Source organism: Orycteropus afer, unplaced genomic scaffold (genome assembly GCF_000298275.1).
Source record: "Orycteropus afer afer isolate SDZICR_OR568_19922 unplaced genomic scaffold, OryAfe1.0 scaffold00327, whole genome shotgun sequence".
NCBI lineage: Eukaryota > Metazoa > Chordata > Mammalia > Tubulidentata > Orycteropodidae > Orycteropus > Orycteropus afer.
The window spans coordinates 2,956,790-2,970,255 of NW_006921914.1; the positions used below are offsets into that span (position 1 = coordinate 2,956,790).

Genomic DNA, 13,466 nt, shown 5'->3' on the forward strand with positions numbered 1-13,466 from the left:
ACTGCCATTGAGTCAATTCTGACTTATAGCGACCCCCTTTGGATTCCCAAGGTGGTAAATATTCCTTCTGTGGAGCATGGGTTTGAACCTCTGATCTTCTGGTTAGCAGTCAGATGCCTTAGGCACTATGCCACCATACCTCCAAGGCAGACTTTTTTCCTACTTAAACTAAACTACTGTTGTAGAACAAGATTTTTATGTACTCTGTTGTGCCTATTGAGCATGATGTCCCCTGAGACTATGTCCCTGAGTCCGCAGGCCCAGTGATTCTCTTTCTCAAGGCGTGTGGTTGTCTCTGAGAAACTACTCTAACTCTGTCTTCTTTTGTTTCTGTAATATATGTAATATATGTAATTTTGTAACACAAGTACATATGTAACATTACCTTCAGCCAAATCTATCCTTGGTCTAGGATATATTCTTATTCACCTACCACCACCTGATTTTCCTACATGTCTATATATTTATCCATAGCCAGGTGTTTGGTGTAAGTGGGAATGCAGTATTGTGCACGTACTAGTATTTGCCTCTGTTGTCTGTATCTTTCGTGCATGTTTCAGTGTCCTTCCTTTCCCCAGTGTCATCATAATGGACACAAGACTCTTTCCATACCACCTTGCCCCTCACCTAAATCAACATGTGATCCCCATCTAGTCTGAAATTTGCCCCCTTTCCTTCCTTTTTCCCTTTTTTTTTTAAATTAAGTTGTTGAAGTTTTATTTAATTTTCATGAAGTCCTATTCTTTGTAATATCTTAATGACATCATAAACCAAACCAAACTCATTGCTATTGAGTTGATTCCGACTTATAGTAACTGCCTTTGGGTTTCCGAAGCGGTAAATCTTTATGGAAGTAGATTACCCCAGTTTTCCTTCCACAGAGTGGCTGGTAGGTTTGAACCACCAGCCTTCTGGTTAGCAGTCAAATACCTTAGGCGCTATGCTGCCAGAGCTCTGAATGGCATTATAGTCCATAGATCTCATACCATAATCTGTTTCATCATTTCTTTATTATTATTTCTAATTTGTTTCTGTTGTAGGTATTTAAAAAAAAATGCAAACTCACGCTATCGAGTCAGATCTGACTCATAGCAACCCATTCTTGGGTTTCCAAGGCAGTATCAATCACTATGGAAGGAGATTGCCCAATCTTCCTTCCAAGGAATGGCTGATGTGTGTGAACCACCAGCCTTCTGGTTAGCAGTCAAATGCCTTAGACACTATACCACCATAGCTTCTGTTGTAGGTATAGATAACTGTATATTGAGCATCTTTATAATACAGATATTTTTCTTATGTTGTATTATTCTCTTGGGATACGTTTCCAGGACTTACATTACTGTATTACTGGATGACAAGAAAGGGTTTGAACATTGTTATGACTATGGTACATACTTCAATTCCTTTGTAAAAGGCATATACAATGCAAGTTCTTGGGAAAAAGACAGATAAAATGGAAGTTGTACTTTTGTAAGAAGAGTCTGAGAGCCATCATGAAAGAATTGGAGTTTGGGTAATGAAATTAGAGTAAAGGAGACCAACTGGGAACATAAAGTAATCTCAGAGATGTGAATGCTTGGTCTTAGGTAGTTGTTATAGTGAGATTGGGAATGAAATGGATAAGTTGGACATTTTGAAGGGAAAAACTGATAGGACTTGGTGACTGGATGTAAAGCGTGAAGGACGCAAAATGACTACAAGATTCCTAACTTGTGATAATAAAGGAATCAAGGATATTTTGCCTGGAGGAAAAGATACTAAAATTTTCTGACTCCTTTCAGATATTTCAAGGGTTGACACATGAAGGAAACCCAGTATCTTATAACAGGTAGACTCACAATGGAATAAAGGACCTTAAGAATTAGTATATTTGCTGTCAGTAGAGTAAGTCAGGCAGCGGTCTGCTAGGGTGTTAATGTAGAAAAGGTTCACACACAGAGTATAACCATATTTCTCAACTTTTTTTTTTTTAACCTCATGTCCTCCTTCTCATAAACAAAAAATCTCATGTCTTCCTTTAATGTAGGGGCTGGGTGGGATAGAGAAGTTAGATGAGGAATTAAGGACTTTTGTTCTCTGAATATAACATTGTCACATTGAATATCTTTTCAAATGATGAGATTCCCTGGTTGATACCAAAATAGAAGATTGTTTTAGATGACTCCAATGTTGCTTTCAGCTCAGACATACTTATAATCTGAATGTGAATTGTCACTTTCTAACAAATATTAATTGACCTGTTCTGGTATAAAGTAGCAGTGACCACCCTATCACTGGAAATACTCAAATAGTATCCAGGCTATTATTTTTTAAGGATGTTTGAGAAAAATTTCATATGTTATGTTTGGGGATGATATGAATGTATAGATGTAATATAATATCCTATCATAAATGTCCCAGGTCAAATTCCATCCTGACTATATCTTTTTCATGTGAATCAGGCCCTGGGAAATCAAGATGTTGTTGTTATGTGCCGTCGAGTCAGACCCAACTCATAAGCCTCCTTGAGTTTCCAAGGATGTATCACTACGGAAGTAGATTGCCCAACCTTCCTTCCGAGGAGTGGCTGGTGGGTTTGATCCTCCAGCCTTCTGGTTAGCAGTCAAGTGCCTTAGGCACTATGCTACCAGAGCTCCTGGGAAATCAAGAGAGGGCCTGAAAAAGGAAAGACTAGAATTGTTTATTTTCTGGAGTCACAGATGGTAAGATAAGTTTTACGAACATCAAAAAGGGAGTATATTTTATTTGTAAATAAGGAAAGAACGGTGGAAAACTCCTATCTATAGTAACTTTAAAGGATAAGGAGGGGATAATCCTATATTTGGTGATATAGTATATGTTATAAATGATTGTAATCTAGAGAAACAAAAGGTTGTTCCTAAGTTGATAATTGAGGGCAGTACTGTTGAGTTGTGTTTCTTGTAGAGAAAATGGCAAAATAAACGTATCCCTGCATTCATTATCTCCTCAAAACTGATCATGTTGGAGCAGCAGCTATTGAGTTCTAAGATGGTTATCTTCATGGTCACTTCTACCTCTAAGCCTCTGATTAAGTCTTAGTTCTGAACAGCATGTTGTATCTGAATGATTTTATGAATGATTTTTTGTTTTGCCCCCTCAGTGTAGTGTTCTTCAGTGTCTGAAAGAGCTACTGCAGAATTGGCTGTTGTGGCTTTCTATGGACATCCACATGAAACCTGTGTTGAACAGTCCTCTGTGAGTTACCTTACAACCTTACACAAGAAATGATCTGTACAAAATGTTTCCACATGGAATTTTATAGTGTGATATGAGACCTAATTATTTCATGTAAATGCTTAGTAGTAATTTTCTAAAAGATTTTTTTTTACTTATTCTCCTTCCCCACAATCCTGTGAGGAAGATTTATTCTCCTAGTTCTCTTATATAAGTTAAAATGCAGGCTCTTGGTCTCTAAGTGACTTGCAAGAGTTAATATAGCAAAACATTGTAGAGCTGAATTAGAATGTGCAAGCATTCAGCTTAACTTACTTTATGAAATGAATTCTTATATGTAAAGCCAATTTTTCTGATGATTAGAAAGCCTCTACGGTAATTTTGCTGTATAGTTTTATTTTCTATGATCCTCTGATATATTTTGGTTATATGCATTAATTTATCTTGCCTTTTGAGGTTAAAAGAAAGAGAGCGAGAGAAAGCCTTACATTTCTATCATGTTGTTCATTGTTAAATGTGTGTTTTTACCCTCCAACTAAAAAACTGGATTTCAAGGAACTGCATAATCATTTTTTTGACTCTTTACCTAAAAACCTTTGATCTCTATATTCTACTATCAACCACTTTATAGTTTAACATTGATTTTAACTTTATATATTGGAAAATTTAAAACATAGTAAAAAATTGGGAGTAGTACAGAGTAGGAGCTCTGGTGGTGTAGTGCCTAAGGCATTTGACTGCTAGTCAGGAGCCTGGCAGTTCAAACCCACCAGTCACTCCTCAGAAGGAAGATTGGGCAATCTACTTCCATAGTGATACCACCTCAGAAACTCAAGGAGGGGTCGCTATGAGTCAGATCCGACTCAACAGTAGTAAATTTGGGTTTTTTTAGAGTTTAGTACAGTGTTAACTCCCGTGTACCCATCATCTAGCTTTAGCAATCATCAACTCATGCTTAACTCTTTTTTTAAAAGTATAACAGCCCCACCCTTTTTCTCCTTCATGCTGGCTTATTATTAAGCAAAACCTAACCATTTCAATTATAAAAAATGGTAACATTATAACAGCTAAAAAATTAAATTAACTATTAAATTAAATTAACTATTAAATTAAATTAACTATTAATGTCTTCAGATATCTAATCAGTGTTCAAAATCCATGTATTATTAGCCACATCTTACTTTATAGTTATAACATAAGGATTCCTTAGCTTCCTTTGCAAATAGTAGTTAGCTTGGTTAGAAAATTAGCCCAGACCCATTTTTCCATATGTTCTTATTCCTATGGTGATCTGCTTTGGTAGGAGAATGGATAATATAAGCTTTATGAGGGTAGCCTGGAAAATTGTTTTTAATTCTTCATATTCATTATTGCATGCTTCCATGTATGTCTGATCACTTCTGGAAGGAAATGGAGAGTTGGTGGGTAGTGAATGCACCTTAAAAAGCTGTGGTTCTCAAAGTGTTGTCCTTGAGCCAGCAGCAGCAGCAGCAGCACCAGTTGGAAACTTGTTAGAAATGCAAAATCTCAGGCCCTATTGGATTAAACTCTGGAAGTGGGGCCCAGTAATCTGTGTTTTAACAAGAGCTTCAGGTAATCTGATGCAAGCTAAAGTTTGAGAACGTCTTTTATAAAGAACTTCCATTTAAATGCTTAACCTCTTCCAACTAAATTTGATTAAAAATAGTATGTTTATAAATGCACAATCTTTGACCAACTTGTGATTTATCTTAGGCACTCCTGAAATAGATCACTTGCAATTTCTATATTTTCTTTCAAAACATCTTAGGATCCTTCTTTTATTAGTATTATAAATTTAGAAGGGAGCTTCTAAAAAGGAGCTCTGCTTTCTAAAATTCTTGAAACAAATGACAGAAATGTAGATAACTTTGCTTTTCATATTAATACTTGACATTATATAATATAACTCTTAAGTTTTCAATAATTCCTTCTGTTTTGGTGATATGGTCATAATGCCATATCTCCAGCAGTGGTTTTCCAGGGGGCATTTTGGTTGTCATGGTGACTAGGAAGAGAATGTTACCATCATTTTGTTGGTAGTAACCAAGGATGCTAAAGGTATTATAGTGGGTGGAGACAAGGAGGCACTCCTGAACAGTGGATTATTTCATCCAAAATGCTAATAAAGTTCTGTGGAGATAGTCTTGAAAAAGGCTGTTCTGAACAGTCACTGTTGTTTCAAATTATTTCAGATACATTTGCTAAGCGCTGCCAAAATCATGGTTAAGATACAGTTTTGCAAATAGCCATTGATTATATAGATGCCCACATGTTTGAATGGTCTCTTAATCCTTACTTGCTTGCTCTGGTGCTGAACCATCATGGTGATGGGTAATGGTAGAGTCATTTCAAAACTTGAAGAATATATATTACTTATTTTTCCTTGTGCATGACCATCATTAGCTATCGAGTGGATTGAAGAAGGATAAGAGTAAGTAAATGGAAGGATTGAATCCATTATATCCATATCTAGTCTAAGGAAACTCAGTTTATTGATTTTGGAAGAATATAAAATATCCTGATTTAATTTTTATTAAACATTAAAACATGTCAAAATTTTTACTAATTCAGTTTCAGATTGAATTGAATTCTAGTCAAATTAGAATGAAAATATTTTAGCATTGTCTTTTCTTTTGAGCATTTAGCTCAGGAATGCAGAGAAAACTGAGTTTTGATTTGTGTACTTTAAGTTTTCAGTAAATGTGCTGCAGTGTTATTAACACCTTAAGAAACAACTCTCAAACTCATTTTGATGTTTATCCTTTTAAACCAGTAGTATGTGGTTTGGTTGAGATTAATTAGTTCTCTTTTTTTTTTTTTTGTCTATTTTCAGATTTTATTCTGAGTTTTTCATGTCACCTTGTCATGATTTTTGTCCCCTTTGTAATGGAATACTCATTTTTCTAGTGATTTTTATGCCTGTCACTCAAAGATTTCCATAATTGAAGAGTGTTAAAGTTTTGTGCTTATCAATTACTGGGGAAAAAATAAACACGGCCATCAAGTCAATTCCAACTCAGTGACCCCCATTGGGTTTCCAAGGTGGTAAATGTTCATGGAAGTAGATTGCCCCTATCTTCTATCCGAGGATCAACTGGTGGGTTTGAACCACCAACCTTCTGGTGAGCAGTCAAATGCCTTAGGCACTGTATCACCAGAGCTCCTTTGGTGACTGTTATAGCCCCTGGAGGAACCCTGATAGCACAGTGGGTAAGGGCTTGGTTGCTAACCTAAAGGTCAGCAGTTTGAATCCACCAGCTGCTCTGTGGGAAAAAGATGTGTTAATCTGCTTCTGTAAAAGATTACAGCCTTGAAAACCCTATGGGGTAGTTCTACTCTGTCCTACAGGGTCACTGTGAGTCAGGATCAACTCGATGGCAGTGGGTTTAGCGTGTTTATGGTCCCTGGACATTGGTAACATTTTCTAAAGTCTGTAGAGGTTAATCCTTTCTTTCTCTGGTATTTACTAGTAGAGTCAGGTTGCTGAGGGTCTTCTTTGACTTGATCTTAATGGTTTCCTAGAGGGCTAAATGTAATTTTGAGCTTAGTAACTGTTCCTTAAAAAATAAAATGAATTATACACAGGAGCACTGATAGGAATTTTCTCAAATACCTATCAGTCTTTTGCTATATAATATCCAACTTTAGCTTGGAAATTTTGAACAGTTTTGCTAATACTGAACTGAATGTCATGTTTTCTTATTGCAGAGAGACAGCTTTAGGTGGATCCATGAACTCCGTGTCTAAACTGATTCACTTTGTTGGGTGGCTGTCCACTAATGGAATTCGTTTGGAGAGCAACAATACTGTATTACTGCACTTTATTCTGGATTTCTATGAGAAGGTACTGCATATCCCATTTTTCCCTGTTTAGATTTTTATGATGGCTGTCCCTTTTAGTGGCCTGTTATTGAAATTTTGTGTATAACCATTAACTTGGCTATGACTTTATCAATAAATTAAAATAAAGTACACATTAAGATAATGATTATATTCTCACCTGAATAACCGAAAATTTAAAAATTTTTTTTGTCCATGTACCACTTTAATAATTCATCTATAATGTAATAATACTGGCCCTAGACAGAAGTCTGTTTGTGGTGTCACTTTTTGTTCATCCACTGTATGTCCCAAACCCCTGGTAAAAACCAAAAATACTGTCTTGTTTCTTAGATTTCCATTCCCACCTTTACTGCCTTACTTTTCCCAGTACCTAATACCTTTTTGATTCTGGTCCTCGTCAGTTGTCTTATAATATTCTGCCTGGATGGATCTGTTTTACAGGAAGTACCCACTAATCTCTATTTTCCTGGCTTCCTCCCTTCACTAATACCTATTTGTCTTGTGTCATAGATGCTTAGAATCATGCATGTCTGTTTTCTAGTTTGACTAATATGATAAATACATGTTTATAAGCTCTGGTGGCATAGTGGATAAGGCACTTGACTGCTAACTGGAGGGTCAGCAGTTCAAACCCACCAGCTGCTCCGTGGAAGGAAGACTAGGTGATCTACTTGCATAAAGATTTACAGCCTCAGAAACCCAATGGTGGGCACTATGAGTCAGAAATGACTCATGACAGTGAGTTTAGTGAGTTATGAGACTTAAGGAGAAAGAAATGCTTCTTTTTTCTACCCTGTAGTCCTAACTCTAACTAAGCCTTCTCCCCAGCAGAAAATTAATGATCTCTTAGAAATAATGCTCTGTGGTAAAGGTGGTTGTTTGGTAAGGGGTGTATATGTGTGTGTGTTTGGTGGTACAGGTTTTGAAACAGGTTTATGACTATTTATTCTATTTAAGAATTGGGTAGGCTCTAACGGTTTAGTATTGGTTATCTTACACTGATTTTAAGGAGCTCTGGTTGCACAGTGGTTAATGCACTCAGCTGCTAACAAAAATGTCGGCAGTTCAAACCCACCAACTGCTCTGTGGGAGAAAGATGAGGCAATATGTGTCTGTAAAGATTAACAGCCTTGGAGGGGCAGTTCTGTTCCATCCTTTAAGGTTGCTATGAGTCAGAATCAACTCAGTGGCAGTGGGTTTGGTTTCGTGGGTACACTGATGACTCTTAGGTAAACTTGGTTGAGGAATTCTGGAGAATAATCTAAGTGCTAATGTTACCATTCTTCCCTAAAGGTATGTGACATATATGTAGATTATAACCTTCCATTAGTGGTGGTATTTCCTCCTGGAATCTTCTACTCTGCACTCTTCAGCCAGGATACCAGTATTCTGAACCAGCTCTGTTACATTATGCACAGGTATAAAGCCTTTTGACCATTTTATGAGTCAGTACATGATAATGCTATCTTCATTTTTTCCAACTGTAATACAATAAAAATTCCTATTCGTTTTCTGCCAAGACCCATTTTGGGAATGATCTTCCCATGTGGGACTATGATAGTTGTATCATTTTTTAAATGTCATTGTAGGAAATAGAGAATAAAAAATTCACTCACTGTTGTTAATTGGAATAGTTGTATCTTGTAGAAAAATTAGTCATTTTCTGACAACTGATGTAGGTCTATAGCTTCTCTGATAAAAAGACAGAACCTTTTCTGGGGGACAAGGGGATTGCCCATTATATGAAACTAAATATTAATTCTAATCCTACTAATTCTTTCACTTGTTGACTGAAATTGCTCTTTTCAGTCTACAAGTATAGACCACTGTGGTATAATATGTAGGACTATCTCAAAGTTAAAATGTTTAAAATCTAATTAGGTTACAGTTTTCAAAAAAATACATACCAAAATAATCTGCTTCCGTAGTGATTCTGCCTCGGAAACCTGAGGAGGGGTCACTATGAGTCGGATCTGACTCGACGGCATTGAGTTTGGTTGTTTTTTTTTTTTTTTCCGGTATACCTTTTTCTCACATAAAGAAATGATGTTCTGTGTCAGCAACTGACTACTTTTTTAAAAAAACTTTTAGTAAGGAAACATTAAAAGAATTTCCTTCGTTGCTTTTTCCTTTTTATTGAAGTATAATTTACATACAATCAAATGTATATCTTAAATATACAGTTCAGATTTGGGTCTCTATTTTTGTTCTTTGAGAAGAATATACCACAAAAGGATAAAAAACCTTTGCTAGATAGATATTTGTGTCTGTACACATTTGCATATATTTACATTTAAAATGTACACTTTTTTTAAAGAATACTGTGATTTCGGTGCAGATTTACAACACAGATTCATTTTACTCTCAACAGTTCATGCACATTTGGTTTCATGGTCTTGATTATAATCCCCAACCATAAAAATTTCTCTTCCCATCTCTTCCCTGTGACTATCCCTTCCCTGTGCCCTTGTTGCCTATTGCATTCCTGTCTGTCCAGCTTTCCATCTGTGCAAATGCTGTCCTCCTGATAGCTCACGTTTGGTTGATCTAGGGGGTGCCTTCCCTGGGTTAGCTCTTCTGCTTGTAAGTCTTTCTGTTGTTTGGCTGAGAGCTAATCCATGGAAGTGAGTCCAATTCCAGGCCTGAAAGATAACCTGGGGCCATGGTCTCTGAGGTTCCACTACTCTCTATCTGACCAGTAATTCTGGTCATTTCTTAAAATGTACACTTTTATTTGTTGTTACATTTTAAAGGCATTTAACTTTAAATTTCATTTTTTTGTTCCTATTAGGTATCGTAAAAATTTGACTGCTGCAAAGAAAAATGAGTTGATACAGAAGGTATGGATTGTAAACCTCTGTGTTAAATCACCACTGTGTCAAAATTGAGTATAGCTGTGTATGCCCTGTTGGAGATAAGGAGGAAAGGGAGAGTAGGTGATAGTGATAACTTTGTTTTCTTTCCCAACAGGCAAAATCCCAGTTCAATTTCAGCAACGAGACCTATCAAGAATTTAACCACTATTTGACAGCCATGGTTGGTTGCCTGTGGACATCCAAACCCTTCCAAAAAAGTTTCTATGATGAAATAATAGATATCAACCCAGAAATTCTAGAAGATGCTGGAATAGCTGATTATAAAAACAGTTTAAATTTAGCCCATCACCCTGCTCTATTTAGTTATGCTGTTTGCTTTCTGCTACAGGTAAGGATATATAAAATATTTTTAGACTTTTATAGCAGTACTGTTATGGCAGAAATAGGAACTAACATAGATTTAATGTGTCTGAATTGCAAGACCTGTATTCAGAAAAAAATTTTGAGTTCCAAGTAAATTTTGGTCACTGTGCAAGGCTCTAGGAGATTCAAAGTTAAGTGAACTGTCTGCCATCCAAGAGTTTGAACTGGTAGCATAGACAGACTTTTTTAAAAAAATAAAAGTACTGTAGTAGGATGTGGTGAAGGGACAGAAGGTACAGTTTTGAGAAAAATAAGGAAGTGATTAGTTAGGGCCTGGGGGGTAGGTGGTACCAGACAAGAAAAGGCTTCATAGAAATGAAATAAAGCCTTCATAGAAATGAAAGCACTCATAAAACCCTTGTAGACAGGATGTAAAATGTAGGTGAGATAATATTATAATTAGTTTCTTAGACAAAGACTGCTGATTTAATGGATTGATATCAATATTAGAGGGAGGGGCCTCCTCAGGAATTTATCCTTGGCCTTGTATTCAACTTTGTCAGTGACTTAGGAGAAGAGCTCAAACAGTATATATATTAAAATGGATGGATGGAACAACGAGGTGGGATTACAAATACCTTGATAAAATGAGGATTCAGAATCCCCTTAGCAAGCTAGAACATTGAGAAATATAACAAAATGAAAAAAATAATAATACTATAAGGAGTGGGAGAGAGATTCATAAAATAAATGTTTAATATATGTGAACAATGAACTAGGCACCATGGAGGACAAGACAAGTGTTGCCCTCACAGAGCTTATGCTCTAGTCAGGAGAAGGTAGTAATTAAACAGACATCTAGGAATAAAGTATGATGATCATTGTAATAGAGAATGTACAGGAAATGATGAAAAAATATACAGAGGGTGTTTTGTAGAAATGATCCTAATGGGAGTTTTAAAGGATGAACATGTATTTGTCAGGACAGCAGTAGTATTTTGAGGAAGGATGTAAAAGCCTAGTACAAAGATAGAGCAGGGATCAGCAAACTTTTTCTACAAAGAGCCAGAATATAAATAGGCTTAGCAGGCCATGGGGTCTCTGTCGAGGCCACTCAACGTTGTCATTATAGCATGAAAGCCTCCACAGAAAGTGTGTAAACAAACAGGCAGAGCTGTGTTCAAATAATGTTTATAAAAACACTCACTGAAGTGGATTTGGCCCATGGGCTATGGTTTGCTGACCCCTGTGTTAGAGCATGCCATGTTTGAGGTAGTTGAAATAGATAGGTAGGGCTAGAGCAGTGATTATATCCTGACTGAGCAGGAGAGTTACCCAAGGTACTTTTCCAAAGTATGTATTTTTTGGTTGGTCTTACATGTAGTGATTCTGGGGTGATATCCAGCACCTACTTTTTTAATATGATGATTCTGATACATAAAAAATGTTGAAAGTCACTGGGTTAGAATACAACATGAAGGGAGATGAGGTTTTGAAAAGTAATTAAGGACCAGGTGGTAAAAACAAATACTCTTAGGCTCTTAAAAATCATTGATTTTTTGTTTTTTAATTGTAATTTGGGTGAAAGTTTATAGAGCAAATTCATTTTCCATTCAACAGTTCATATACATTTTGTTTAATGACGTTGATTGCTATCCCCCTGATGTAACTCTCTTCCCACTTCCTCCCTGTGGTAACCTTTTCCCTGTGTCCTTCCTTCCTATGCATTCCTTCCCTCTGAGTTCTCTCTCCATATAAATGCTGCCCTTCTGATCTCCCATGGTTACTTATTCTAAGGAATGTACCTACCTGGTGTAATTGTTCATCTTGGTAGGCCTGTCTGTTGTTTGGCTGGAAGCCACAGGAATGAGTTTAATTCCAGGCCCAAAGGGTGAGTAGGGGCAATAGTCTCAGGGGCTTTCACCAGTCTCTGTCAGACCAATAAGTCTAGACTTTTTTATGATTTTGAGTTTTGTTGCACATTTTTCTCCCACTCTATCCAGGATCTTTTATTTTTATCCCTTTCTGAGAGGTTGGCAGTGATAGCTGGGCACCATCTGTTTCTTCTGGTCTCAGGGTCTTGTAGGCTGATTATTTCCATGAATCTTTGATTTTCTTTATTATTCTTTGCTCCAGATGAGGAGAGGCCAATTGTTGGATCTTAGATGGCCATTGGCAATCGCTATTTACCAAAGTAGGATGTAGAACAATGTCTTTGTGTAATATGTTATGCCTGTTGAGCTTGATGTCCCCCACAACTGTGGTCCCAAGGCCCTGGGCCCAGCAACTCACTCCCTCAAGGTGTTTGGTTGTAACTAAGAAGTTATCATAACTGCCCCCTGTTAGGTCTATTATATACATGGATATTCTTATAGGACATATAAATACATATGTAGAAGTATCATCTGCCAAACTTATATATGGTCTTGAGTATATTCCCTTTTGCCTTCCCATACCTGATCATTTTGCCTGTCTACTTATGTATCCACCCATAGATTAATCTTTTTTGTTACGGATAATGCAGTATTGTGTATGTAAAAGTATTTACCTTTGTTTTCTTTACCTCTTGTACACCGGTCCGTGTCCTCCTTTCCCTTAGTATTATTGTGCTAGTCACTCGCTTTTGGTATATTGCCTTTCCCTTCACCCAAGTCAATACTTGTCTCTTATCTATCTAGGAACTCTTCCTCCCCTCCCCTTCCCTCCCCTCCCCTCCCATCCCTAGTAACCAAGAAAGAAAGTTTCCTTCCATGTATAAACCTTTCCTTGGCTTTTTACAATAGTGGACTCATATAATATTTGTCCTATGATTGACTTATTTCACTCAATACAATGTCCTCTACGTTATGAAGCATTTTCCAGATTCTTCATTATTTAGTGTTGCATACTATTCCATTGTTTGTGTGGTCCAGAAGCCAAACTTACTGCCATTGAGTCAATTCCAACTCATAGCAACCCTCTTTGGGTTTCCAAGGCAGTAAATCTTTACAGAAGTAGAGTGCCCAGTCTCCCTTCCTGGAGTGGCTGGTGCGTTTGAACTAACAGACTTCTGGTTAGTAGTCATATGCCTTAGCCACTATGCCACCAGAGTGCCGTGTGTGTGTGTGTGTGTGTGTTAAGGTTATATGTCTATTTCCCTGGGCCTGGTTTTGAGTGGCTGGGCAGCTGATGGTAGTTATTCCCCATGATGAGACTGGCAATCAGTTCCATGGTGAAATCTGTCCTTAG

The 13,466-nt window shown here is 37.0% G+C and overlaps 1 protein-coding gene across 1 annotated transcript in view; it reads left to right on the forward strand.

Moving 5' to 3' along the window:
• Positions 1-13,466, forward strand: part of CENPI (centromere protein I) — a 119,237-nt gene that overhangs the window by 102,957 nt on the left and 2,814 nt on the right. The window contains exons 14-18 of the mRNA XM_007952194.1: positions 3,122-3,216; positions 6,925-7,060; positions 8,353-8,477; positions 9,851-9,899; positions 10,030-10,263. Of these exons, the coding sequence (XP_007950385.1) occupies positions 3,122-3,216; positions 6,925-7,060; positions 8,353-8,477; positions 9,851-9,899; positions 10,030-10,263 (639 nt within the window). The remainder of the gene's footprint in view (positions 1-3,121; positions 3,217-6,924; positions 7,061-8,352; positions 8,478-9,850; positions 9,900-10,029; positions 10,264-13,466) is intronic.